This window comes from Anolis carolinensis, chromosome 3 (assembly GCF_035594765.1).
Source record: "Anolis carolinensis isolate JA03-04 chromosome 3, rAnoCar3.1.pri, whole genome shotgun sequence".
Lineage (NCBI taxonomy): Eukaryota > Metazoa > Chordata > Lepidosauria > Squamata > Dactyloidae > Anolis > Anolis carolinensis.
This window is the reverse complement of record NC_085843.1, coordinates 32,454,797-32,482,753: the sequence shown is the minus strand read 5'-3', so window position 1 is coordinate 32,482,753 and position 27,957 is coordinate 32,454,797. Positions and strand designations below refer to the sequence as shown.

At 42.5% G+C, this 27,957-nt stretch overlaps 1 protein-coding gene across 1 annotated transcript in view; it reads left to right on the top strand.

Moving 5' to 3' along the window:
* The window catches only part of ubl3 (ubiquitin like 3), a 47,583-nt gene extending 38,240 nt beyond the window's left edge, over window positions 1-9,343 (top strand). The window contains exons 3-5 of the mRNA XM_003219168.4: window positions 4,075-4,161; window positions 7,373-7,450; window positions 7,646-9,343. Of these exons, the coding sequence (XP_003219216.1) occupies window positions 4,075-4,161; window positions 7,373-7,450; window positions 7,646-7,698 (218 nt within the window). The 3' untranslated portion in view covers window positions 7,699-9,343. The remainder of the gene's footprint in view (window positions 1-4,074; window positions 4,162-7,372; window positions 7,451-7,645) is intronic.
* The last annotated feature ends 18,614 nt before the right edge of the window (window positions 9,344-27,957 follow it).

Here is a 27,957-nt window from a genome sequence, read left to right as displayed (position 1 = left end):
TGGGCGATGGTTGGTGTTTTTATGAAGGTATCTATCTGTGTGTGTAGGTTTTCTGTAAACTGTGTGGCCCAATTGTAGATTGGGTTTGCGGATAACCAGAACATCTAGAAATGGCAGTTTTCCTTCCTTTTCTTTTTCCATGGTGAATTGGATGTTTGGGTGGATGTTGTTAAGATGGTCCAGGAACTTGCTGAGTTCTTCCTCTCCATGGCTCCAAATTGTGAAGGTGTCATCTACGTATCTGAACCAAACAGTTGGCTTTTTGGTGCTGTTTCAAGGGCCTGTTTTCAAAGTTTCCATATAGAAATTTGCTACTACTGGGCTGAGAGGGCTCCCCATGGCCACTCCATCCTTCTGTTCATAGAATCCAGTGTCCCACTGAAAGTAGCTAGTGGTGAGGCAATGGTGAAACAGGGCTGTGATGTCTTCTGGGAAGCTTTGTTTCATTAGTGTGAGGGTGTCAGCTACCGGGACCTTGGTAAATAGGGACACCACATCGAAGCTGATCAGGATGTCCTTGGTGCTTAGACTGAGGTTGCTGATCTTTTCTATGAAGTGTGTTGAGTCCTTGATATAGTGTGCAGTGAGCCCAATGTGGGTTTGTAGCTGTGTAGCCAGAAATTTTGCCAGGTTGTAAGTCGGTGATCCAATGGCATTTACAATGGGTCTGAGTGGGATGGAGTCCTTGTGGATTTTGGGGAGTCCATAAAGCCTGGGTGGGAGGGCTTTTGATTTGAATATTAATGAGAAAGTTAATTTCATTTCGAGTTCAAATGAAGTTACCCATGCTTCCAAAAAGGGAGTTTAAGGGACCTGAAAATGCAAAGGAGAGTTGGCAGGAGCATGTGGAGAACAGTGAAAAGTAAAAAAATGCCCATCACTCCTCCTTTGTTTCTTCTCAATGTTGCTTACTCTTCCCTATATCCTTATTTCATCCTACAGGCTTTCATTTCCTGTACCATAAAGTAGTGACCCACAGGCTTTCCTTTTCTGCTCTTCCCTCCCTTTTCTTTTTTTCGCTGTCTGTCTGTTATGCAAGCAAAGGGAAGGGCAACAATTTGTCAAATAAAAATGCCATTGTGATTAGTATCATTCAGTTTGTTTGGCATGATACTGTACTCAAACACTTACCATAGGCATGTCTGTCTCATCTGAATCATATAGGAGAGAACTAGATTTAACTGCATGGGATCTACAGATCCCCAGGTATCATTTCTTATTAATTCCATAAAGATCCTAAACAGTTTTGATAGACAAGGTAGTGCTTTGGAAAAGGGAGAGCCTCACATACTCAAGCAATAATTTTCCCCCACCTGCTTCAACCACAGTCATCACTTTATGGAAGAGCTCTTCCAAATAACCACTGAAATACATTTTCTACAGTTCTTTTTCCATGTATTCAGACTGATGAGAGATGCTAGAGAAGTGGCAGCATTGCATTCTCCTAGTTTAGGTAATCTAATGCGATGCTTAAGATGCCAAACCCAGGTCAGAAGCTAACTGATTTATGTTTATGAGGCTCCTAAACTTAATCTGGTTTCAAAATCATCAGCTACAGGGCAACATTGAAAGGAGAGAGGTTCACATAATAGTATGATGTATTCCTGACCTTAAGGGAATGGGTTTTGTTGTGTTCTGCATCAGCTTGCATTTATAATAAAGAATCTCATGGTATCTTAAAGTAACTTTTGTAGATTCAATCCTTCGTCATTCTGTATTAAGTGAGGGAAAATTCAAGGATGTAATTGTATGTGGTTCCATTAAAATGTGAGAGTGTAAATGAATCTCTGTCCATTAAATCAGAAATTCCCAATGTGCTCATTTCATTTACCTTACACCAGCTTCTGCAAGAAAAGTGATGAGTATGGCAGGCTTTTCCATGTCATGGGGGAAAAATCACAGTGCTTGCAATTCCTAGCCTTATCTCCTGTGGTGGACAGGACGTGATGAATGCATAGAGATTCTTTCCCATTTTGAAGATAGTCTGTATGCATGAAGCCATTTCACTATACTGCTTAGAAGTAGATTTTCATCTCTCTGAGGATTTCATAAAATTTCATGCCCAGAATCATATTGATTTTTTTCCATATGAAAATTCAGTCTTCATTTATTCTAGTAAGAGTGGAAAGGTGTGATAGATTTCAGTCATCAGGTGTTTTTTTTAACACACATGAAATGAATCAACATTGTGATACTGCAAATTACTTTTGTATTTACAGTTTAAGAACTTACCGTGTTTCCCCGAAAATAAGACAGTGTCTTATATTAATTTTTGCTCCCAAAAATGTGCTAGGTCTTATTTTCAGGGGATGTCTTATTTTTCCATGAAGAAGAATTCACATTTATTATTGAACAAAAAAATGAACATTTATTATATACTGTACAGTAGTTGTCATCACAAACCAGTATAACCAGACAAACTGAATCCTATCAAGAATTTCTTGTTACTACCATTATTTCCATGTATGGTACATACATTTACTGATCCTGCATGCTCTGGTGTTCTGTTCAGCGGGCATGCTTCCAAACACAAACTTTGCTAGGTCTTACTTTCAGGGGAGGCCTTATATTTAGCAATTCAGCAAAACCTCTACTAGGTCTTATTTTCTGAGGATGTCTTATTTTAGGGGAAACAGGGTACATATGTTTCTGCAGACTGCAGTGTATACAACCATATAACAGACACAACTTGTTAATTTTTTTCTTTAGAACTCTGAGGCTAGCACCTTGCTCTATGCTGATATGCATCTCTAGTACTACCAAGAGTATATCTGCTCACCTGCTCATCAACTCATTATCAAGTCTTACACTTGTGATGTGTGTCTAAATGTTAATTTTCTTTTATGATGCTTACACAGCAGTTTGTGATCCTTCATATCTTTCATCTCAGACTGCACTTCCACCAACAGGAGCATCTGATATTGACTATTTGAACTGCTGTAAGCAAGGAGTACTGATCAATCAGGCAGAGTGTTCCAGGAACCCCGAGGAACCAACTGAGAAATAATTCCAGAGATTAAATGGTTGTTTAAGCAGATATTCTGAACAGATAGACAAAACATATTTCTTGACAATACTTTATACTAATTTTAGATAAGAACCTTTTTAAGATCTGTAGTTACCCAGCAAGAGAGAAGTATTGTTTTATTTTAATGTATTTATTTGAATTGACAAACACTAAGATCTTTGACTTTTACTTGACAATCTTCCATTTATGGACCATAATTACAATAGTACATAGTACCCGTTGACAAGTTTCCAGAGGAGAATAGTCTCAGTAAAAGTAGTCTTTAAGATCATAAGAAGATCAGGAATGTTCTGTTTTTAACTAACTGAAGTGTCTTGTTAGATCTGAACTATACCAAATCCTGGTTAGCATTAATTTAGCATTTAGGGGACAAGCCAACTTCTGATCTTTTCTTATTTCCCTAAACCATGGTTTCATTAACCAGATTTCAGGATCAATATGTAATAATAAACTGCAGTTAGTTGAAGATGGAGGCAAAACTTTCTAGTCAATGTCTGTGCCAAATAAGAGGAAACAATGTGCAAATTGAGGATTGACTGTTTGGCCTTTCACTTAAACACAGTAATGTATTGGTTAAATTTAAATTATGGCTTTGATAATATACATGGCTTATAACTTGCCACTGCTAAAAGTCAATGACCAGTACCAAACAGGACTATTTCACTAGCACATCTGATACACTTGTCTTGTACATAGTAATGTGGTCCATCCACACATGCTTGTGCAGTTGGAAAACCATAGAAGGCCAGCATCCAGCTCTTACGTGGCCAGCACACTTTCCTCCCTGCTAACAATTCATTGAATTTAGGACATTAGTTTATCTTGTAGTTTTATTTGTAAATGGAATTGCTGTTATCATTTGATAATAGCTGACCTTCTTATTGTTTATTCTCCATGTCAGCTAGTGCCCATTATTTATGTCAGAACACATCCTTGCCTACCTTATAACAAGGAATCAGATTTACATACTGATCATTATTTTGTATGGAAGTAATTGTTTAACATTTGTTAATGCCCTGACAATCTTTTTACTTTTTTATTTACAGACTGGGAAGAAGAGCAAGTGAGTAGTCCAAATATTCTGAGACTTATTTATCAAGGACGGTTTCTTCATGGCAATGTAACACTAGGAGGTAATAAAAAAATCGAGTTACAAATACTCTGGTTCTATGGGTAATGTTAGGTTGATCAATAAAATAAAATAATAAAATGTTGATGCTACTATCATTTCTTTTTAGAAGCATACTGGGCATAATCAAGAATCAAAATACTCTGGGTCTTATTGATTTCACTTGGAGATTTCAAAATTGATTATGTTGAAATTGGCAAAACTTGAATAGTTTGTTTTATATTTGATCTATATAATATTTTAAATCAAAGTTTCAGTGATATGCTTCTTCATACATAAATAGAGTTCTATGTTGCAATCATGTTTAGTAAAAATAAATGTTAATATTCAAAACATTGGAAGGGATTTCATCCACAGCGGTCTCTGGCATGTCATATTTACATTTATTATCAAGCTTCCTTACAGTAGTAATTGCCAAATGGCAAACTGCAGTATCAATTATTATATACATAATTCTGTTTTTACTGAAAAAATGTAATTTTTATGAGTTCTCATGTGCTTCATTTTTGTATCTTGGTCATGTGCATACCACTGCTATATCTGTGTTCTGAATGTTATAGGAATGATATAACAGGGTGGTAAATCCCATTGTGAGTGGGGAGACACAAAAGGGGAATAAAACCAAGCTGTTTTTGCTGCCTTTAGCATAACCTTCAGAGAATAATTAGTTAGGATTAAATAGTCTGCCAAAAGAGTAGAAAAGCTATTCAATTGTGCCCTCTTGTGGCCTGTGTTTCTATGTATGTTCTGTTTTTTCCTCCAACTGCAGTATGATGCATATTGCTATGCCTTGCCCTTTTACACTGGCAGTTCATAATGTTCTGCATTGCAGTCTTCATACTGGTGTTAATTATGTCTCAAATAAGTTATTTATTTATTGCATTTATCCTCTGTGTTTCTTCCAGAATTGAATTCAAGGCTGGTTAATTAAATATATATAGTTTTTTGTTTGTGTATCAGTGAAGTTTTTGTACACTGGGCTTGCTGTATCAGTGAGCTACAGATTGAAGGATTTAAATATTTGGGAGAAAATATAGGAGATATAGTGAGCACCCTTACACACAGGGGGAGAAGAGAGGACCCCAAGCCGCCTTAGCCCATGATTTTCACACTCAATCTCCATAGGCAAGTTCAGCTCTAGATCAAAACTCACTATGCATACACAGTACAACCAGGCAGCAGTGAAGGCATGTCAAGTCCTGATTGTGAAGCATGCATTCTCCCCTGCCTCCAACGTGCTCTCAAGATGCCCACTTCTGCCTTTGAGTTACTTCCACAATGACATGACAATTGGTAGCCATTGTTATTCTCCTGCTTTTTCATTCCCAAAGTGGAGGCAAGTGTCTGCGACTCCCCGGAGGCGGGAGGGCATGCATACCTGCCAGCACTTGCCACCACCTCCGCTGGTGCCCCACACCACATCATTTATTGGGACTAGATCATCTGTGGTATTTGTTGTCCACATGGGGGTCTTGAAACTGGGTACTGAGGGCCTATTTGACACATGGACTTTAGGCTTTACGTAACTATCCAAATCTGGTGATGTGGGTGTATGCTTGTCTTTTCAGTCTCGTAGAATCATAGAGTTGGAAGAGACCTCGTGGGCTATCCAGTCCAACCCCCTGCCAAGAAGCAGGAAAATTGCATTCAGAGCACCCCCGACAGATGGCCATTTCTTCTCCCACTAACACATCTTGAGAAAGCACCAATGGATTGGACTGGATGGCCCTTGTCATCTCTTTCAACTCTATGATTCTGTGATTCAGTGTGCAACACCAGTTCATTTAAGATGGATGGCTCTGTTGTCTTGTTATATCAAGCACAAAGTGCTTTAATGGTATTCATTTGTTTATTTGAAGGCTTTTTACTCAGCTTCTCTGGACAGAAAAGGAAGGTCATTATTATAGCAGTCCATGTCTTCAGATCTATAATCAGAAAGACATAAAACAAAAAAAAGTAATTGAGGTAAAATAATGAAACAAATAATCTCTCAAGATGCTCATTTTGAATTAATAATTCTAATGACCAGGTGGAACAGTGGAGAAATTCTGCTTTACTTTTCTCCTTCTGCTCTAACCTGATGGAGGTTGTGGTGGCCCCAATTCTTGTGGTTCCCTCATACCTTTCCCAGAATTGTAACTTGTAATGCTGGCAGAGACTGGAGGCTGAAATTGTACAGAGCCTTTTGTTGCATAGCCTCTTATGCAATGTGTCAGATGAGGCAGAATTAAATGATATGGCCCTCTCCCCAAAATGATAGTATAGCTGAGCAGAGTAGCACTTACACTGAAGTAGAAGATAGATTAAGATAGGCAAAGAGAGTAAAAGAGAAGCACCATGAAGAGTGAAAGGGAAAATGTCTCAGCTCCCTGTACCATGTTCTTGTGCAACACAGGGACAGGTTCAAGAAAATAGCAATGGCAGTGCTATAGCAAGTTGCTGGGCGATGGGCTAAGTCTGTTGAAGTTCTAAAGATATAAAATCCTTCTCTGGATCATTTTTTACATGCAAGATGATTTCTGTCATATTCCAAGATGTGAGTTGGCTCTCAGACACATCCTTCTTAAAAGCATTGTGGTCAATAACAAACTCTTAGCTGTTCAGAAAAGTATTGCATAAAAGATATATCAGTACATGTACTTGGTTCTTGTCATTTAATCAGGTGATTTTGCAGTTTTGTGTATTTTCTTGAACTTTCAGGTAAAATGATTTAAATTGTTTTTATATGGAAAGATAAATAAATGGGAAGTATAGGTGGTCTGCGCAAATAATAGAAGAAAGCAAGATTCTGCAGTAGATTTTTAATGTAAATTATTTACTATTTCGCTTAAGAATTCATATATTGTTCAGTTTTGACTAGGTATTTGTGAATTGTGTCTGTAGGAACTCCTTTTCGCCAAATATAATATGTACAGTATAATATATCTTTTCAAACATTGTATTATATAATACTTTTTCTATAAACTGTTAGGTAGAGGCTGCAATTTCAGCCTCTTCAGTTTCTAAATGTTTGTACTCCAGGGTAGATATTTTGTCCCTTTTTATCTTCAGTTGTACTAAACTATACAACGTGATTTCCATGCACACATGAGTTACTATTGGTTTGAGTAGTATAAAGACAGTCTCTGAAAATAATATTTAAGCAGAGTAATGGCTTCTAGCATTGTGTGGATCATGAGAAGTATTTAACAAACTATTCTTTCCTTTTAATGTAGCATTAAAACTCCCTTTTGGCAAGACCACGGTGATGCATTTAGTGGCTAGAGAGACGTTGCCAGAGCCAAACTCCCAAGGTAAGATAAACAGTAAAGAAATTCCAGATTGGGACTAATGGGTACACAGTCAGAGATGTCATGGTTTGGTTACCTTTGTGTAACAACTTGCCATTTTACAGTTACAAAAACTTACAGTGCTATTTAAGATTGTTTTTTTCCTTGTAGAGACATCATTTTGTTTTAATTATCTTCAATTTGTCTGTTGTTCTATAGGTCAGAGAAATCGTGAAAAAACTGGAGAGAGCAATTGCTGTGTGATCCTGTAAATGCTCTGCTGTAACCGCTACTTGTGATGTAGAATAGTTTTTGTCTTTCATGCCGCTGGACTAGAGGAGACCAACATTGCTTCAAACATCATTAGGAACAGTCTACCTGTGAATCCATTGAACTGAAATATTACATGAACACTGTCACATTTTTTTCCTAGAACAATGAACACTTTTTTTTTACCTTTTTACTTTTTAGGTTGTTGAACAAGCTTATTAATACATCACTTCAATGCATTGTGTCTCTAAGAAAAATTAACTATTCTCTTCAACAGGAATCATTTTGCTGCCATAAAATCACTCTTAATCTGAACTTTAATCAGTCAAGATTTCTAGATGCAATTTGCACTAAAATGGTTGGCAAGACATAGACCTCATCTACAAAAGTTCTTAAGAATTTGAAACACAGAGAAAATGAACCAGCACTGGAAAATACTATCAGCAGTCTTGTTTTCTTGAATTCAGTGATGGCCAACTGAAACGCAGAAAAATAACTACTAAAATAATTCTACCTAAGTCAGCCTTGATGGCCAAACTGGCACAAATACTAACTAAAATTGTCTGACTATAGACATATATAAATATATATATTTTCACTGCAACAAACGATGTGCCTGTAATTTTAAAGCACTCTGTAGAGGGCTGTTGTAACTGATTTTTTTTTTCATTGATATGCACTCTTCTCTTGTACATTAGTTGAGTGCTTGTTCAGACAGCACAAATAAGTGCAGAGAGTGCATTTCCTAGCCTTAATATGGGAGGGGTAATTTCCTGTAGTTCATAGGCTTTTATTAATGTGCATAAATATTAGAAGACCTCATTTACTAATCAGTTTTATGTCTTTAATATCAACGGTTGATGTTTTCAATCATTCTTATTCCATCTGTACCTTAGTGTCCAGAGTCATGCTTACTCATTAGTGACTTCAAAGGAAATGATGAAATGAAAAAAAGGAGAAAAAAGTAGAAAAACCTCTGCCATATGCTGACTTTTGTTTGTTTATGTTATCTGCATTTGGTATTAGTGCTTGCAATTGTATTGGGAGTCAAAAGCTGTTTTTTTAAACAAAGCATACATAGTTACAAAGGATGCCATTCTTTTATTTCATAGAATTTTAAGAATTGATATGCTAAAAAATTGCACAGCACTAAAGCATGAGTTAGTTTCATCTAAACCTGTAAAAATATAAAAGATTTTATATTTTTTTCCACTAGGGAGAAATTCTTCCTAGTTGAAATTACAAATCTGTAGAATATATTTAATAAAAATCTTATAAAAACATGGTTATAGAACTTAAATATAGATTGGCGTGTAGAATAATATGACAATAATCCATATAAATAGCTCTAGGCTTTTAAAAATGCAGGTTGACATTGTGTTCTGTACTTGAGTCCACGGCCCTTACAAACGTGTTTTTTGAATGATCAACTTCATTTAAATGTAATCAGGTTATTTTATTCAATGTTATTGCTTTGACAAAATGCTTTATATGCAGTAGGTCTACAAAGATATTGTTCATAATGATCAAAATTAAATTTGTATAGAGCAGAGTTTTAAAACAAATTGTAAATAGCACTAAACATTTTCTTTCTGCAACCTGTACTGATAGATTCTTCTGTAAACTAAATAAAAGAAGAATACTGTAGAGCATTTGGTGGTGATTTGCGGGCCCTGATGTCAGACATTCGTCCTTTTTAGTCAGAAAAACATGGTGTAGTTTTTCCTTTCCTTATTTCTTCTCACATCAAATACTTTATTGGGATCCATGGCATGGGCTGACTACATGTTAGCTTTTTTTGTTTGTTTGTTTGAACAGCACACTTACCAGCCATTTGATTGATTGTCTGGCTGACTGAGTGGCTTATATAATGCTGTGAATATACATGGCATTTCAAGTTTGGTTTTTTAACTATTTGACTTTTAAAAGTTAAGACTTGTGATTTGGAGTGCTTTTTCTTGTGCTTTTCTTGTGGGAAGCACGAGTCTGAAGCATTCATAGACATATATGGCACTTATAATTGTGATCCTTTTCATTCTGTGCTACTAATACAAAGGTATATGGTCTTGCTATGGTCTGGAATGTAGGATGAACAGTAAACTAAACTCAGTGTTGAATTTCAGCTCATGAAAGAAGAATTTTTCCACCTGCAGGCCTCTTGTATCTGAAGGCGCCCTAATTGTCCTGTGGAGTGCAGAGGGTTGCAGGGAGAGAGGGGATATTAAATCCACAGTGCTGTTCATTCTGCTTCACAAAAGACACTTGTCTACAATTTAATACCTAAATTTTTATTAAAATAATTTGTGGCTATAGCACTGGCCAACACATTTTGATGCCTCAAACGTTAGACCTGCTTCTGGGTATATTTGACCTGCTGATTCCAAAAATGGCACTGGTTTTTCACTATTAGCTCTAGTTTTTTGAACTAAAAAAGGGCATATACCATATACCAGTTCTCATCAGCTCGCCCATCAAGAATCAAGATAAACCATATCTAAGAAATTAGAACAGATGCAGTGTATCCCAGGCATGGGCAAATGTTCTAACTTGGGGGCTACATGGCAGGCCAGAATGGGGTGGACGGGCCTGGAGGGAGGGGTTTCTCCCCAAGTTCCCTCCCTGCCCTTTCTTCCTCTTCCCCTTCTCTTTTGGAGGCAGAAAGTGAAGAAAGACAGGAAATGTTTGGATCCTAAAAGTTAGCCTTGGTCAGGATGAGATTGTGGACGGGAGAGGAAAAGTGTATCCATGAGAGCCTGTACTGCCTACTCCTGATATAGAATCCTTGAATCGTAGAGTTGGAAGAGACCCCAAGGGCCACCCAGTCCAATCCCCTGCCATGCAAGAAGTCACAATCAAAGCATTCCCAATAGACAGCCTTTGTGGAAAAGCCTCCAGAGAAGGGGACTCCACCACACTCTGAGGCAGCCTATGCCACTCTCAAGGAAGTTATTTTCAGTCAAATCTCGTTCCTTGCCATTTGAAACCATTGCTCCCTTGTGGCCTGGTCTCTAGAGCAGCAGAAAATCAGTTTTCCCCCTCCTCAATGGGACACCCTTTTAAATCTTGAAACATGGTCCTCTCTACTATAATAACAACAACAATATAATAATAATACTTTATTTATAACCTGCCTTATCTCCCGAGGGGACTCTACCTTCTCTTCTCCCAGCTAAACATCACCCAGGAGGAAGGAAAAAGGGAAGGATGGAAGGAAGGAAGGGTGGAAGGGAAGGGAGGAATAGAAGAGAGAAGGAAAAAAAGACAAAGGGAAGGAGAAAGGGAGAGATGGAAGGAAGGACGAAAGGGTGGAAAGGAAGGGGAAGGATGGAAGAAGAAAGGGGAAAGTGAGGGAGGGAAAGAGGAAGGAAAGAGAGAAGGAAGGATAGGATGGCCCCTGGACCTGGGTTTATCCATACCTGGTCTATCCAGTGCAATTTTTAGGAAGAGGCCTAAAAACCCTACATAACAATAATTTGGGCCGGGGGGGGGGGGGGGGGCGGTGACCAGTACAGTCTTTTGCTGCCACGCAGGAACACATAATCAAAACAATCCTTGCAGATGACCTCCATTCTCTGCTTAAAAACCTCCAGAGAAGGTTTATTCCTTGTGAATACTTTGACATTGGATTATTTAATATTCTTGCAGCCTTTTCCAAAAATTAATTTCCAGCTGTATTAAAACTCCCACCCCCAAATGTCAAATTCAAATTGAAGATAAGTTGAGACTGAAGTGTAGCTCAGTCTGTGCAAAGATCTCAGGAAGGCAAATCATGAGAAATCAGCAGCTAAACAAAAAGCTACTGAGAATTTTTCAGTAAGCGTTAAAATTTGGATTGTGTACTAGCTTGAAAAAGTTAATGGGACAGATTAACAGTGGAAGTTGTCTTCTGAGAACTGATTAAAATGTTTAACTGACATACCTCTTTTCAATTGGTTCAGCTTATTTTGCACAACATATTTACGAAAACCTTTTTGAGAACTGAAGCATGAGAAAATTTAATACAAAGTTGTGACCTTGTGGATGGGATCCATGCTGTTCTACCGTTGCAATCAAAGTTGCTTCAGAAATACACAGTAGATCTTTTGCTCAGCTTTACCAGTGAACTTACTTGTGCTGTTTGCAGTAAGACTAAGTTTTAATTGGTAGTGCTGAGAGAAGGAAACACTGAATAACTTTTGAAGGTTCTGTGGAATGTCAAATCTTTTCAACCCTACTTCGCACCCCATCCTGTCCACCCTTCTTGCTAATAGGATGTAGTGGCTGCCTATCAAAGTACACTGTGTTCAGTACAAAAATGGTCAATATGTACACTTACAGCTTCCAGTCCTTAGTTCCAGGAAATTATGTGCAACTGTGTGGTTTTGAAAGAACTTCTGCAAATCTATACACCATGCTTTGACGCCTGCTATTGCAGCCCTGCTATCTACATTCTCATGTAAATTATAGTTGGAATTACACTAATGGATTTCATCATAGTGTGAATACTATGGGACGAAACCGCATTCATGCTATGTATATGTTGCAGTTCTTACTTGAAAATACATGTTTTAATAGGCTAGATTTCCTTATTTAAAGTGCGTTCGGAAAAATGACCAATTTTTTTCTAGCAACAACTACCAAAACTAACATTTTGGGAACTTGATTTTTTTTAAATGCCACTGACATAGACTGCCACTAGTACATGAACTGGAATTTTAAGGGCTGGAAGACACTGAAAGAGAAGAAGAGCGACTTTCTCCTTGAGTACATGAATGCATACAAAGCTGTTTTTTACTGAGTTATATCATTGATCTGTGGTACTCTTGTTTTATGTGCTCTGCTGACTAGTGAAACATCCTTGGGATTTAAGATGGGCCTTCCCCATTCCTTCCTACAGACAGAACCTAGAATCTTCTAGATGGAAAGCATGCAATCTGCCACTCTCCACAGTCTCGTTCTCTTGCTAATCTGTTGAAAGAATTAAAGGAAAACATTGAGAAGGAGGAAAAGGTTGTTTCATAAATACCCAGAATCTCAGAGTAAGTGGAGCTAGCACTGTATTTCCAGACAAGCTGGAACCAGGGAAAAGGATGGGCAGCCATTCACTTGGCAAAGTGGGTCAGCAGTAGCTCATCTTGGATAGGTTGAAGCATACAGCGAAATGTGAATTGGGGATGTACCAACTCTCCAGTTGTAGTATTTGGCCGATTGTCAGGAAATTAGATTCAGGAAAAGCAAAGAAGGCAGCCAACATAAAGCAATAAAAGATGGGCATGTGCATTGTGCTTGCTTATTTTTTCTGAAGTGGGGACTAATGTTCGGCTAATCAACCCTGGGTGCCCTGCTGGGAACTTCCAGCCAGTAATGTGCTTTGAATATGCAGAGTGCCTTACAATGGGAAGAATTTGTCAAATAGGTGTTACCTGTGTCGCTTGTTACAGATGGGGAACTGAGGCTGGCAGATAATGTTATCTCTGAATACCCACTCCAAGGTATAGTTGGCTGATTTTTTATTTATTTATTTATTTACAGCATTTATATTCTGCCCTTCTCACCCCGAAGGGGACTCAGGGCGGATCACATTACACATATAGGCAAACATTCAATGCCTTTTAACATAGAACAAAGACAAACAAACATAGGCTCCGAGCGGGGCTCGAACTCATGACCTCCTGGTCAGAGTGATTCATTGCAGTTAATTGCAGCTGGCTTGCTCTCCCGTCTGCGCCTGTGAGAGGATGGGGCCAGGAATGGGCAGGGTGGGAGGGGGGGTCATCCTCAGGTTGTCCTCCTGGCATAAGGATGGGGCTGCTCATACATCCTTATGCTAGAAGGAAAATGAGACATGAGGCTGCTGCCCTGATTCTCCTCCCCAATCCTTATTCCTCGATACTCTGACTATCCTCTTGGCATTATGCCGGGAGGAGGGCAAGACAGGCAATGGCTGAGAATGCTCCAGAGGGCTCTCAGCTGCTTCATGCCTTTCTTGGACCATTCTCTTGGCATAAGGACAGGGCCGCTTGCACTGTCCTTATGCCGGGAGGAGGGTGAGACATGTGGTGACTGAGAGCCCTCCAGAGGGCTCTCAAATGCTGGGTGCCTTCCTCCCTCATGCTTTCTGCATAAGGATGTGGCGTGCCACTGTGTCTTTATGCCGAGAGGACAGGGAAAATGGGGAGGGCCTGAGGTAAGCACCCAGGAGTCTGCATCTGGCCCCTGGGCCTTAGTTTGCCCATGCCTGCCCTATTGGGTACCTTTGAAAAGCCCACAAGCAGGACATGCCCCAATGGTCCTCTCCTAATTCACCAGCTGACATTTCATAGTATAAAGTTGGAAGAGACTACAAGGGGCATCCAGTCCAACCCCCTGCTATTCAGGAAAACAATTAAAGCACCCCCAACAGATGGCCATCCAGCTTCTGCTTCTCTAAGGAAGGAGACTCCCTCATGCTGAGGCAGCATATCCCACTGCTAAATAAGAACTGCCAGGAAATTCTTCCTAATTTTTAGGTGGAATCTTTTTTTCCTGCAATTTGAATCCATTGCTCCATGCCCTTGTCTCCAGAAGAGCAAAAAAAAAAAAAACCAAAAAAAAAAAAAGCTTGCCCCCTCCTTAATGTGACATTTGGAAGGATAGTGTTTCTGGCCCTGCAGGCAATATAGTATTAATATGAATAAAAATCACAGTTCATGAAGAGTTGTCCCGTGTGTTCAACTTGTTCTTTCTGCACTGTGCTTTTAAAAACTGCATCATGCTGACCACTGCCTTCTGTCCAGAGGACTCACAATGATTTTACAGCAGGGGAATCGATGGAGCTTGGAGACAAGCCTTTAATGTAGGTCTAATGAGGCTATTCTCTCAAAGAATGCTGGTTTAATTCAATCAGGTCACATAATTGCTGCTGTGTTGGAGAGGCAGAAAACCCACTGTTACCTGCTAAAACTGGAGAGTTAAGCCATGAACTCTCCAGTATGACACCCAATATAAGCATTACTAAAGTGAAGACAAGCTGTTGTATTGCCATCAAAGAACAGCTTGATCCTTTGGACATACTTTGAAACTAAGGGAAGGAAATGGAGCCTTGGAAAACTAATTAAATAAAGCCTTTTGTGGACTTTTCAGGGTCCACAAATGCAAATCCAAAAGAAGAGTGATCCAAGATCAGCAGGGCTTGTTCATTTGCAAACTGACAGGAGGTAATGCTCCGATTTGTGAAACTACTTGTGCTGTTACAAATGGATTATTCTGATAGTTGAGATCATTTCCTGGAAAATCAAGTACTTTCTGTAATGGATCACACCTTTGGAAATTCAAGGATGTTTCAACTATCTTAGTCCCAGCCAGCATGTCAAGAATCATAAAAACTATTGTCCAAAACATCAGGAGGGCATTGGCCTTACTACCCCACGGGGAGAATACCAATGCCTGCTTCCTGCATGGAATAGAGAAGAGAGAACAAAGCCAAGCTATTTAGAGCCAACTGCTTCCTTTTGTATTTGGGGACTGCTGGTAGGGTTGAAACAGCTTCTTCTTTTCTGGCAGAAGAGGACACAGGCTCCTTCCAAGGACACTTAAACAAGTATTGCCTGTTTCATGGACACTGCAATAAATCTCACTAAACCATTTGCCTTCTAGCAAGGGATATTTTCATGACTTGAATTCCATTCTTCTTCTGTTGAGGACAGATTATACTGGGGAAATTTACAAAATTTAAGGAGGAGAAAGTCCCTTATTAATGGATTATTTAAGCTTGGCCCTTGCAGACAGGATATTTTAGTCTCCCAATGTCACATTTTGATGTAAAATAGACAGAGAACAAGACCTGTCAGGCATTTTATTACATTGTCGCCTTCATAGTTTTTTTTTAAACAAAATGCCTCCAAGTTTCAGATAGCTGACATGCAGAGGTTTGTCTTTTCATACAAAAGCAGCTGGGATTAAAAAATCCGTCAAATTGTTGGTTAGATGTTGTTAGTGGCGGTGTAAATAAAGGTGGCTGATGGCTACTCCAAACAAACTCTCCCCTCATGCGAAGAATCCACATCATCTTGAAAACCCTTTAGTTGAAGAGCCTGGCAGGAGATAGGTTTATGAAGTCATGTTTGGTCATGAATGACCACAAACATGAATTCCCAAAGTTACGAATTCGTAGGTGTCTCTTACTGCCTTACTGTAAACACCAAACAAGATGTCCATCAACTGTCTTTAGGAAGCATTCAGGATAAGATAATGCGGCTAGTATTTGGAAAAATTGAGGGTGTAGATTTCATTACTTTCTCTAATTTGAGCAACTTGTCAGGGTTAGTGTTCTGGATGCAAATAAAGACTGATGAACCAAGACCAATCTAATTAATGTTCTGGCAACAGGTGGCTCAGCTCTCAAATTGCCAGCTTTATACATCATGGTGGAACCATGATGACCTTAGTCTCACCTGACTCTGCTGACTTCAACCTGTAGTGACATCTTCTGGTCACATGTATTTTTTGTTGCCACAGCACAATGGAAAACAGAGCTCCTTTCACATTCTGGATTTATCACTTGAGACAGGCAAATCACAATAACAGCAGGACAACAGAGCCTTTGCATTGGACTTATTACATGACATCACTCCTTTCTTGCCACTCTCCCAATGGGAAAAAACCTGGAAAGCATTTCTTTTATACACACACACACACACACAAATAATATGTTAATAACCTTTTGTAAAAGAAACACCTTCCAACCTATTGGGAGAGCAATGCCATTTGATCTGTCCAAGGCAAAGGCGTTGCCATTCTTTTGTAATTGACATTTGTCTGCGTCATGTCATAAACTCTTACATAATTGTTGCACAATGCTGCCACTTCAACTTCCATAGCAACATCTTACAGAATTCTAGAGTTTGTAGTTTAGAAGTGGATATTTAGTATTCTTAGCTGGAGAGCTCCAGTGCCTCACTTTCCTACAAACCTTTAGGATTTCATAAGATGCAACTATGGCAGTTAAAGTGGAATCATAGCACCATTATTATACAGTGCGCAAATGCTCCCAAGATACATTGCAATAATGGCTGGAATACAGGTTTTGATTCACAAGATGATGGCTGATGTTGAAATAAAAGTTTTCATCAATAATCATTCATAAATTATGGAAAGACTTTCTGTAAAGAGTTGTTCATTTTTCCAAGTTCACATCATCTTTGGAATACACCACAAAGAGCAGTCTAGAAACAATTTTGACATTTTGAGAACACCTCTCCAAAGTAATTCAATGTCATTCCAGTTAACTTTGCAAAGTAACTTTATTTTCAGCGTGGTAACACACCTGATAGTAGACTTAAGGCTATGAAAGCTTATGCTTGTAATATCTTTCTCTGTCTCAAAGTTGCTGCAAGTTCCTTTGTATTTCCAGTGGTCTCAAAATGAATTAAGAAAGTTATTTGTATATATTCTGAATGTAGCAACATAAATAATACGAGCCAACACGAGAAGGATGGGGGAATGGGGGCATCAGTCTCTCAAATAGGATTTCTACCCCCCCCCCCAAATTAAATTCTCTTTAAATATCCAAATTTCTAGTCTTAAAATAATGTCTTTCTTCAACTAAAAATTTGGAAAGACAGTTTAGACATCCAAAGAAAATGGACAGACCAAGCGACTAAGGGAATGTAAACACAGCAAATAGAGTTTTTGTGTGAAAGATTTGTAATGTTTCACTCTGCAATGCTAGAAATTTGGGTACTGAAAAGAAATTTCATTGGGGAGCAGAATTATTTTGGGGTCCTCGTTTTGCATTTAATGTCCTCATTTTGTATTCATGGAAATACAAAGGGCTCCTTGGCAGGAGAGGGGGGGCTAAAACAGCATGGGAGAGGTTTAACTCTTTGCTACCTGTGCATGGATCAGTGCCCTATGTATTTATTCATAAGGAAAAGAGAATATCAGGGAAGACTTTTTTTGTGTCAGGAGGGACTTGAGAAATTGCAAGTTGTTTCTGGTGTGAGAGAATTGGTCGTCTGCAAGGATGTTGCCCAGGGGACACCCGGATGTTTTTGATGTTTTTACCATTCTTGTGGGAGGCTTCTCTCATGTCCCAACATGGAGCTGGAGCTCATCCCTGCTCTCCCCGGGTTGGATTCAAACCTGCAACCTTCAGGTCAGCAACAATAACCTTCAAGTCATCAGTCCTGCCAGCACAAGCACAAGGGTTTAACCCACTGCGCCACTCGGAGCTCCAGGGAAGACTATGGTCCAAATCTACTTGCTAGATTCAACTGTAATAGGCACATTAAATCAATACAAATTTGGTGATCCAAATAATTTGTATGATGCGGGTCTACTTTAATCGGAATTGTGTTGGATAGGCAATGTGAATACCACAATTTGACTCCTAAAATGTGTCTACTTTGATCTTTTTCAAACAACACATCCCATCCAAAAATGGGGGCGAAGAAGGGAACGAGGGGAAAAGAACAACTCACACTGAATCTAAAAATCACTAAAGCAAATGGCATCACATATGTCAAGCCATTACTGCAGCAAATGCACATCCCTGACTCAATTGGATAAAGACTGCTGTTATTTAACCTCTTTTCATGGAAGTGACAGACCCTTTGTCTTTTCTATGGGGATTTAACTTCCTCTTCAGCTGTTTTTTTTTTTAAACATTTAATCCTGTTTTTCTTCTTGCCTAGACCAAGTTAAGAGCTCTGGGCAGAGATATATTGGTTTATATAATAAAATTAGAGCTAGATGGATAGTATGAGTATGTGTGATTTCTGAGAGAAAATAGCTGGCTAATTGTAAAAGGAGCAAAGAAGGGCCCTCCAGAACTACTCTTTGAAGTCCATAAAACTGTTGTCGAGCAATTTAGAACAGTATTGGACAGTGAGGTCCAAGCTGTGAGTTAGGCCTGGTGAGAATAGAAGCCAATAATTTCCAGAATATAACTCACCAGGTTGAAGCAGAAGCCACCGAAGAATTTTATTTAATTTCAGCTGAAAGTGATGCCAGCCTGCGATAGTTCGCCAAAAATAGACTGAGATACATAACATAGCAAAGCACACACTTTTATACAGTTTTAGTTTGAATTTCCTACCTCCCGCCCACCGGCCAGCTCTGTGCTGATTGGCTTGGATGTTAGAGAAGAAGGGGGAGCCACTGGGGGCCTCCTCCAATGAGGGCATGAGCCCCATCTGTGGCCTCACTCCCTCGCTGGCCAATGGGGGGGGGGGGAATGGAGATGCGGCAACAGGATAGACAAACAGTAAACAAGATTATAGGTGACTCAACGATGCTTGTGGATCCATTGTTTGATTTCTCCAGTTCCATGAATGGGAGTCGGACCCCTGCTGGCTTGTATCTCTTGTGGAAACAGGATCCGTGATGGGATTATATCTGTGACTCAACGTCCGAGGAAAAGGGTGGCTTTGTCAAGCCTTGCCTCTCCCTTCCAGGAAGATGAGTCTTTTTAAGATGAATAGTTTTCAAAATGTCCAAAGGGGTTTCTCCCAGGTGGCCTGACATCAATGTCCTCCGAGGCCTGGGGAAAATCCATTGTGCACTGTAGATAGTGATATTCAGAATCCAAGGAGAGGAAGATGGCATTGTTTTGAGACAGTTCCATTAGCATGAGCCTGGGGCAAGCCAGTGACCCAGGTTGAGACAAGTTTGGCCAGTTCACAGCAAGGTCACTTTGCTTCAATTTGATATATACATACATGGAGGGAAATACATTGCACAAGGAAATAATATTGGCAATAAGAAACAATGAATATAATATTATGATAGCGACACGCGAGGGAGCCCCAGATCTGGGGAGAATTTCCAGATAAATCCAACATCCCATGGGGCTGGGGAGACAAACACATGATTTCCATGGCCGTTTGTCCAGGCTTCCACCCCTGGACGCGTTTCCATGGTGGAAACTTCTTTAGAAGGGGATCCCAGGATTTCCCTTCCAGCCCAGGCAGGCAAAGGGGCCAGGTTGGGGTACCCTGAAACTTGGAACGACGCAAGGAGAGGGGGTTACAGGCATGGAAGAAGGGGGAAGGAAGATCCCTGATACTTAGCCCATGGAGCTGGTTGAAAGAAAAAGCAGGGTGGAGGGTAAGTTATAGTTTCCCAAGGGTTAGTGCAGCCCGGAATGGGTGCTGGGGAGAGAGAGAGAGAGAGAGAGAGAGCCTTTTGGGGCTCAAAGGGAGGGAAGAGGGAACCCCAAACCCCAGAATCAGAAAGGAGAGATACATAGTAATACATGCAACAGTGAAAGAGGTCAAATACATTTTGTGATATGGTTTCCAGTAATACATTTTGTACCTTCTGCTATAAATATATGAAATGTAGGACATAAGCCTTGATTAAAATGGACACACTATCTAACATGGGAAGGGTCCTTGTTATTGTTATTGTGGTCTTTGCAAATTGACCAAGACATCCAGCCTGATGTCCTTGTCAAAACTATGAATTCCTTAAATCATCGGTCACCTTCGATCTCAAAACCATGTGGGTTTTGTGAAGTCTTTTCCCCTGCAATTTCTCCTTCAGATTCTTCCAAACATACACATTTTAAAAACCTCAACAGATTTCCTTAAATTGAAATACAAGAGCTTCCAGTATGGGGCATTCTTAATCTTAACACAAGCAAACATAGATAGACATTCACAAATATTTTGTGTTCATGTAGCAAATCTTCAATCCTCCTTTCATAATCCTTTCCCATTGCAATCCATGGAGTCCCCAGTGGCGCAATGGGTTAAATCCTTATGCCAGCAGGACTGCTGATCGAAAGGTCAGCTGTTCGAATCTGTGGAGAAAGGTGAGCTCCCGTCTGTCAGCTCTAGCTCCCCATGCGGGGACATGAGAGAAGCATCCCACAGGATGGTAAAACATCAAACATCCAGGTGTCCCCTGGGCAACTTCCCAATTCTCTCACACCAGAAGCGACTTGCAGTTTCTCAAGTCACTCCTGACATGAAAAAAAAATGTAGTCCATGTTGGGGATTGTGGACAATAGATAGAAGCTCATGTGCCCATGAACCCAGAGTTTTCCTGCAGAATGATGCACCACTCAGCTGTGCAGAACAAATAACACAGGAACTTTTACTAAGTCCAAGAGATAAACAGAACAATGGTACAGAAATCAGTAGTCATAAGAGGTCCTTTCTTAGTCCATAAATCTGCTTAAGTGAAGATCAGCAGCAAACAAGGCCTCAGAAATAGTCAAGCCTCTCTGAGTACAGAGCCATCTTCCTTCCAGCCAGTACTCAGTAGACTCACACACACAGACAGTGAAACCTGTTCAAACTGGTTCTCCAGCAGCAGGACAGCAACAGTTGCAAACTGATTCCCAGGTCCTTGCAAACTCAGTCAATCTGCTTCATGCATTTGATTTTCCAGTTAACACACATATAGTATCTTTGCAAACCATGACAGTCCATTCCTCCTTAACTCTTTGTATCTATAGTTTATTTATAGTACGTGCAGACTGTATCTGTAATTTATTTAGATATAAGCTATTGTGGTTTATGAGGCAGTGACAGGTCCTTTATTCACTGGAAATCTATCCTACTGTTGAAGAGCTTTTACAGTAAAAAAAAAATTCTTCCTAATGTCTACACAAAATCCCTTTTCTTGAAATTAGACTCCACTGGTTCATGTTCTTGTCTCTGGAGTAGCATGAAAGAAACTGGCTCCATCTTCTACACAACATCCTTTCACATATTTAAAGGTAGTTATCATGCCATCTCCTCAGTCTTTGCTTCTCCAACTGAAACATACCCAGTAGGCTTGATCGATCCATGAAAAATTTGATTCTAAACTCGTTTCAAAACTAGAGGGGGCAGTTTTTCGTTTTTGTTGCTATTTACGAATTTTGTCCCCAAAATTTTTTGAAATTAACGAAAATTCGTTATTTTCGAAATTAATTCGTTAATGGCGGACGCGCATGCGCGGTCGCCCAAAAACAGCCCCGGGGGGGGGGGGGGTCGGGGGCTCTCCTGCTCTCGTTTTTTCAGCTATACTGATCAAATTTGGTACAGTGGGAGAACACAATCCACCCTGCTTGTTTGCTAAATTGCAGAGCGTTTGCCCTTTCCTAAGATTTATTGCACAATTTTATAGTTTACTGTGCCCGGCCACGCGTTGCTGTGGTGTATGGGAATTCTTTGTTAGGTAGGTGGAATAACAGTGAATAATAGCTTTGTAGCCTGAAAGCCTTGCCATTTTCTTATGGGAATCCTTGTTTGGTGAGGTGGAATAGAAAGGAATAGGCTTGCTGCTTGGAAGGTTAGGTAGTTGCCTTTTAGGGGGGTAGAATTGTAATGAATAGCCTCGGTGGTTCAAAGCCTGGGTGCTTGCTATCTAGGGGAAATCTTTGGTTGGTCAGATTCAGAGTAGTATCACTGTTTCAAAGCCTGGTCGCCTTTTTCGAAGGTTAATCTTTTATTGGTCTGGTTGAATTGCACTGAATATCCTTGCAGCTCAAAAGTCTGGCTGTATTTATTATTTTGTATTATATATATTACTAAATATAGAAAGCATGGCACATTGCCTGTTGTGGGTTTTGGCCTTTTTTTGGTGTTGTGATTGTGTTTATTGTGTGATTGTGTTGTAACTTACTGGAGGCAAGAAAAGAAAAGAAAGAAAAAGCCACAGCCGGCAAGGCCCATACCTTGAAATATTGCCCAGGGGGGCCGGCCACCGTTGGCCGGCACGCTTCCCGAAAAGGAAGAAAGAGTGGCTGCCCCCAAGGAGGTTTCTGTGCCAAATCGCACAAAGGGGTAAGAACGACAGCCGAGAGAGAAGAGAGATGCGGTGCATCGCGGGAAACACGACCACGTAGGCCGTGAGGCAGCAAAAACAAAACAAAAGAAAGATATACCCACAGGCGGCAAGGCCCGCACCTTAAAATACTGCTCAGGGGGGCCGGCCACCGTTGCCCGGCACGCTTCCCGAAAAGGAAGAAAGAGTGGCCGCCCCCAAGGAGGCTTCTGTGCCAAAGCGCACTAAGGGGTAAGAACGACAGCCGAGAGAGAAGAGAGATGCGGTGCACCGCGGGAAACACGACCACGTAGGCCGTGAGGCAGCAAAAACAAAACAAAAGAAAGATACACCCACAGGCGGCAAGGCCCGCACCTTAAAATACTGCTCAGGGGGGCCGGCCACCGTTGCCCGGCACGCTTCCCGAAAAGGAAGAAAGAGTGGCCCACAACTTAAAATACTAGGCCGGCCACCTTTGGCCGGCACGCTTCCCACAGAGGGAAAAAGAGTGGCCCACACATTTAAATACTGCTCACTGAGGGCCGGCCACCGTTGCCCGGCACGCTTCCCGAAAAGGAAGAAAGAGTGGCCGCCCCCAAGGAGGCTTCTGTGCCAAATCGCACTAAGGGGTAAAGAACGACAGCCGAGAGAGAAGAGAGATGCGGTGCACCGCGGGAAACACGACCACGTAGGCCGTGAGGCAGCAAAAACAAAACAAAAGAAAGATACACCCACAGGCGGCAAGGCCCGCACGTTGAAATACTGCTCAGGGGGGCCGGCCACCGTTGGCCGGCACGCTTCCCGAAAAGGAAGAAAGAGTGGCCCACAACTTAAAATACTAGGCCGGCCAACTTTGGCCGGCACGCTTCCCACAGAGGGAAAAAGAGTGGCCCACAACTTAAAATACTAGGCCGGCCACCTTTGGCCGGCACGCTTTCCACAGAGGGAAAAAGAGTGGCCCACAACTTAAAATACTAGGCCGGCCACCTTTGGCCGGCACGCTTTCCACAGAGGGAAAAAGAGTGGCCCACAACTTAAAATACTAGGCCGGCCACCTTTGGCCGGCACGCATCCCACAGAGGGAAAAAGAGTGGCCCACACATTTAAATACTGCTCACTGAGGGCCGGCCACCGTTGGCCGGCACGCTTCCCAGAGACAGAGAGAGAAGTAAAATACCTGGAAATGTGGGCGCGAGCCCCTCAGACATGTCTTCTTTACGTCTGCTAGTGAACTGTGGGCCCAAGCCCCACTGCCCAGGGGGGCCGGCCACCGTTGGCCGGCCCCACGCCCACCACAGAACCCACATGGGGAAGGGCGTGTATTCTTCACGTCTGCTAGTGAACTGTGGGCCCAAGCCCCACTGACCAGGGGGGCCGGCCACCGTTGGCCGGCCCCACGCCCACACCACAGAACCCACATGGGGAAGGGCGTGTATTCTTCACGTCTGCTAGTGAACTGTGGGCCCAAGCCCCACTGACCAGGGGGGCCGGCCACCGTTGGCCGGCCCCACGCCCACCACAGAACCCACATGGGGAAGGGCGTGTATTCTTCACGTCTGCTAGTGAACTGTGGGCCCAAGCCCCACTGCCCAGGGGGGCCGGCCACCGTTGGCCGGCCCCACGCCCACCACAGAACCCACATGGGGAAGGGCGTGTATTCTTCACGTCTGCTAGTGAAATGTGGGCCCAAGCCCCACTGACCAGGGGGGCCGGCCACCGTTGGCCGGCCCCACGCCCACCACAGAACCCACATGGGGAAGGGCGTGTATTCTTCACGTCTGCTAGTGAAATGTGGGCCCAAGCCCCACTGACCAGGGGGGCCGGCCACCGTTGGCCGGCCCCACGCCCACCACAGAACCCACATGGGGAAGGGCGTGTATTCTTCACGTCTGCTAGTGAAATGTGGGCCCAAGCCCCCCTGACCAGGGGGGCCGGCCACCGTTGGCCGGCCCAACGCCACCTACTCACCCCCCAAGGGGAAGGGCGTGTATTCTTCACGTCTGCTAGTGAAATGTGGGCCCAAGCACCACTGACTAATGTGTCAACCAGACCATAGCAACACAGTCTGTAGCCGCCACAAAGGCACACTCCATGACAGCAAACCGTCAGCGGCCCTGGCCGCACCCTTCCCGGGTGGACACAAGCTAGCTGGCATTCCACAGGGAAATCGTGGACATCATGACATCAATAATGATTGTACTAATACCACAGTAAGATCTTTATTGTTATTACCCGGCCCATCTTCCCGGAGGGACTCTGAGCAGCTTCCATGGGGCGTGGCCGTCAGCAATACAATGTGAACAATTAAACCCCAAAAGTTTATATTTGTTAAAGGAAATGTTGCAACAATAACACATAAAATAAGAAAGCTGTCACAGCATTACCTGCTTAAAAAACAGAGGTGTAAAAACACGGCTCTGTGGCCGAGGGCTGAATAATTGCACATAGATGAGGTAGTTTGAGAGTTAAAAATCAATAAAGTGCGAAATACTCTTTGCCTGGAAACCAATTCTTCATCTGCCAGCGATCCACCCCACAGTCCTCGAAGGCTTTTCGGAACTGGAATGTTTTACGGCTCTGATGTCAGGTTAATGTTTCTATGGCGTTGAACTAGAGGGAAGAGTTGTGTGTGTGTCTGGTGTTATTAAAGGTAAATGACCAAAGCTGGGTTGAGAAGGAAGCCAAAGGGAACCACAGAGATGTATAACTGTCAACAGCATGGATTGGATGAGGAGGGTTTGACAGACCTTTACTTTATTCTTGCAACATCTCACTCTAGGTGTGGACTGTGGTCTGCAAGTTAGTAGAGGTTTTGCAGAGCTGTGTCCACAATACACAAAAAAAGAAAAGAGACTTCATGCAAAAATTGGAGGATCGCATACTGGCATTGTCATCGCAATGCCGTAGTCCAGAAACCTGCGGATGTGAGAGCTTGACCGTTAGGAAGGCAGAGCGTGGGAAAAAACGGCACTTTTGAAAAGAATTCCTTTTTGAAAAACAAGACAGTGCCTGGGAGTGTTAGAAGATCCAACTGGTCCATCCTCCATGTTTTATTGACCGTCCGATTCAAGGAGGTAGTGATATTACAGGCATAGCATCAGGATGGCATGGACTTGAAGGAAGTGACGCCGTTGATGTCCAACAGGAATTTCTTTTCTGAATATGTCCGAGAGTTCTCCATAGATAGTTGAAGACTACAAGTCTTACTTCTGAGTGTAAGACTTTCTGCGGTGAGATTCCACCCTCTTCTATCGTCCTACCAACAAACAGAACCTGCGCTCAAGGGTCACTAGCAGCCGCAAAGGCACACGCCCTGACAGGCAAAGGGCACCGTCCTCGGGCACGGACAGAGGGCGAGGGGACCCTTAGGCGTCTGTCCCTCGGCAACAGCGTCGACAACCGCCTCTCAAGGTGATGGGACAGTGGAAGAAGAAAATTTAGAAAAGTGGTGGACAAGGCCGAGGTGTCCCGCTTTCAGCGGTGCGGTGATTCCACCCTCTTCTATCGTCGCTGCCAACAAGGCAGCAAGAAGCACTTCCGTAGCCAGAGGACATGAGCCCAGAGGTCACCAGCAGCCGCAAAGGCACACGCCCTGAGGGGCAAACGCCACCGCCCGCGTGCGCGGAAAGATTGCGGGGGGAACAAAATGCGGTCGTCCCGCGGCCACAGCGTCGAGTACACTGCCTTTAAAGGCGATGGGAAAGTGGAAGAAGATAATTTAAAAAAGAGGTGGACAAGGCCGAGGTGTCCCGCTTTCAGCGGTGCGGTGATTCCACCCTCTTCTATCGTCGCTGCCAACAAGGCAGCAAGAAGCACTTCCGTAGCCAGAGGACATGCGCCCAGAGGTCACTAGCAGCCGCAAAGGCACACGCCCTGAGGGGCAAACGCCACCGCCTGCGTGCGCGGAAAGATTGCGGGGGGAACAAAATGCGGTCGTCCCGCGGCCACAGCGTCGAGTACACTGCCTTTAAAGGCGATGGGAAAGTGGAAGAAGAAAATTTAAAAAAGAGGTGGACAAGGCCGAGGTGTCCTGCTTTCTGCGGTGCGGTGATTCCACCCTCTTCTATTGTCCCTGCCAACAAGCCAGCAAATTGAAGTTCCCACGCCACAGAACCAGTGCCCAGAGGTCACTAGCAGCCGCAAAGGCACACGCCCTGACGGGCAAACGCCACCGCCCGCGTGCGCGGCCAGAGGGCCAGAACAACCAAAGGCGGCCGTTCCGCAGCAACAGCGTCAATCACAGCCTTTCAGGGTGATGGGACCCAAGGTTTACATTTTGAGAAATTTGTCCAAATTTGATGGTGTTCCACTGACTTTGACGATTTGACCCTCTGAGTTATACCAACAAGCCAGCAAAATGCGGTTCGCACTCGACGGAACCTGCGCCCAGAGGTCACTAGCAGCCGCAAAGGCACACGCCCTGACGGGCAAACGCCACCGCCCGTGTGCGCGGCCAGAGGGCCAGAACAACCAAAGGCGGCCGTTCCGCAGCAACAGCGTCAATCACAGCCTTTCAGGGTGATGGGACCCAAGGTTTACATCTTGAGAAATTTGTCCAAATTTGATGGTGTTCCACTGACTTTGACGATTTGACCCTCTGAGTTATACCAACAAGCCAGCAAAATGCGGTTCGCACTCGACGGAACCTGCGCCCAGAGGTCACTAGCAGCCGCAAAGGCACACACCCTGACGGGCAAACGCCACCGTCCGCGTGCGCGGCCAGAGGGAAAGGGGGACCAAAGGCGGCCGTACCGCGGCCACTGCGTCGACCACAACTGCTCAAGCCGATGGGACAGTGAAAGATGAAACTTTAGAGAAGTGCTGGCCAAAGTCGAGGTGTTGTATTAATCCCCGTGGCAAAGCACGTCCTCAAAGGTTCAGATGGACAGATATATCAAAAAAATATGACTCTGGCGTATTCCTTCACCTTAAATGAATATCCGAAGTATCCTCATCAAATATATCACTGCTCTTTCTGTACAGGAACTCTTAGGATCTGGAGAAGACCAAAAATTCCTGGCTCATGAGGGAAATAATGTTTGAACCAAAAAAATTAAAAAAGGGAATTGAATGAAATCCGTAATGAACCCTAAGAGGATGCATATCCTACCTAGGATTTCATGGAGTAATTTCTCACAAAAAATCCTTCTACCTCTAGAGCGTCAGTATTGAGGGAGAGAAAAAACTTTGTGACTTCAGACTACAGAGATGGACCAAAAGTAACTTTATTAAGTTCAACAGGGACAAATGAAAGAAACTTCACTTTGTTAAACATAATGTAAATCCATGCGACATTTCTTGGGACGCCTAGCTTGACAGCACTGTGTGAGAAAACTGTCTGTGAGTCCTCGTGGACAACAACATAACAATGAGCCTACTATGGTTTGCGGCAGAGCAAATATCCAATGGGCTTTAGGCATGCATTAACAGGGGAATATCGTCGTCTAGATCCAAGGCAGTCCTGTTCCCACTCTACTCTGCCGTGGTCAGACCGCACCTGGAATGATATGTCCAACTTTGGGCAACGCAGATAAATGGAGATG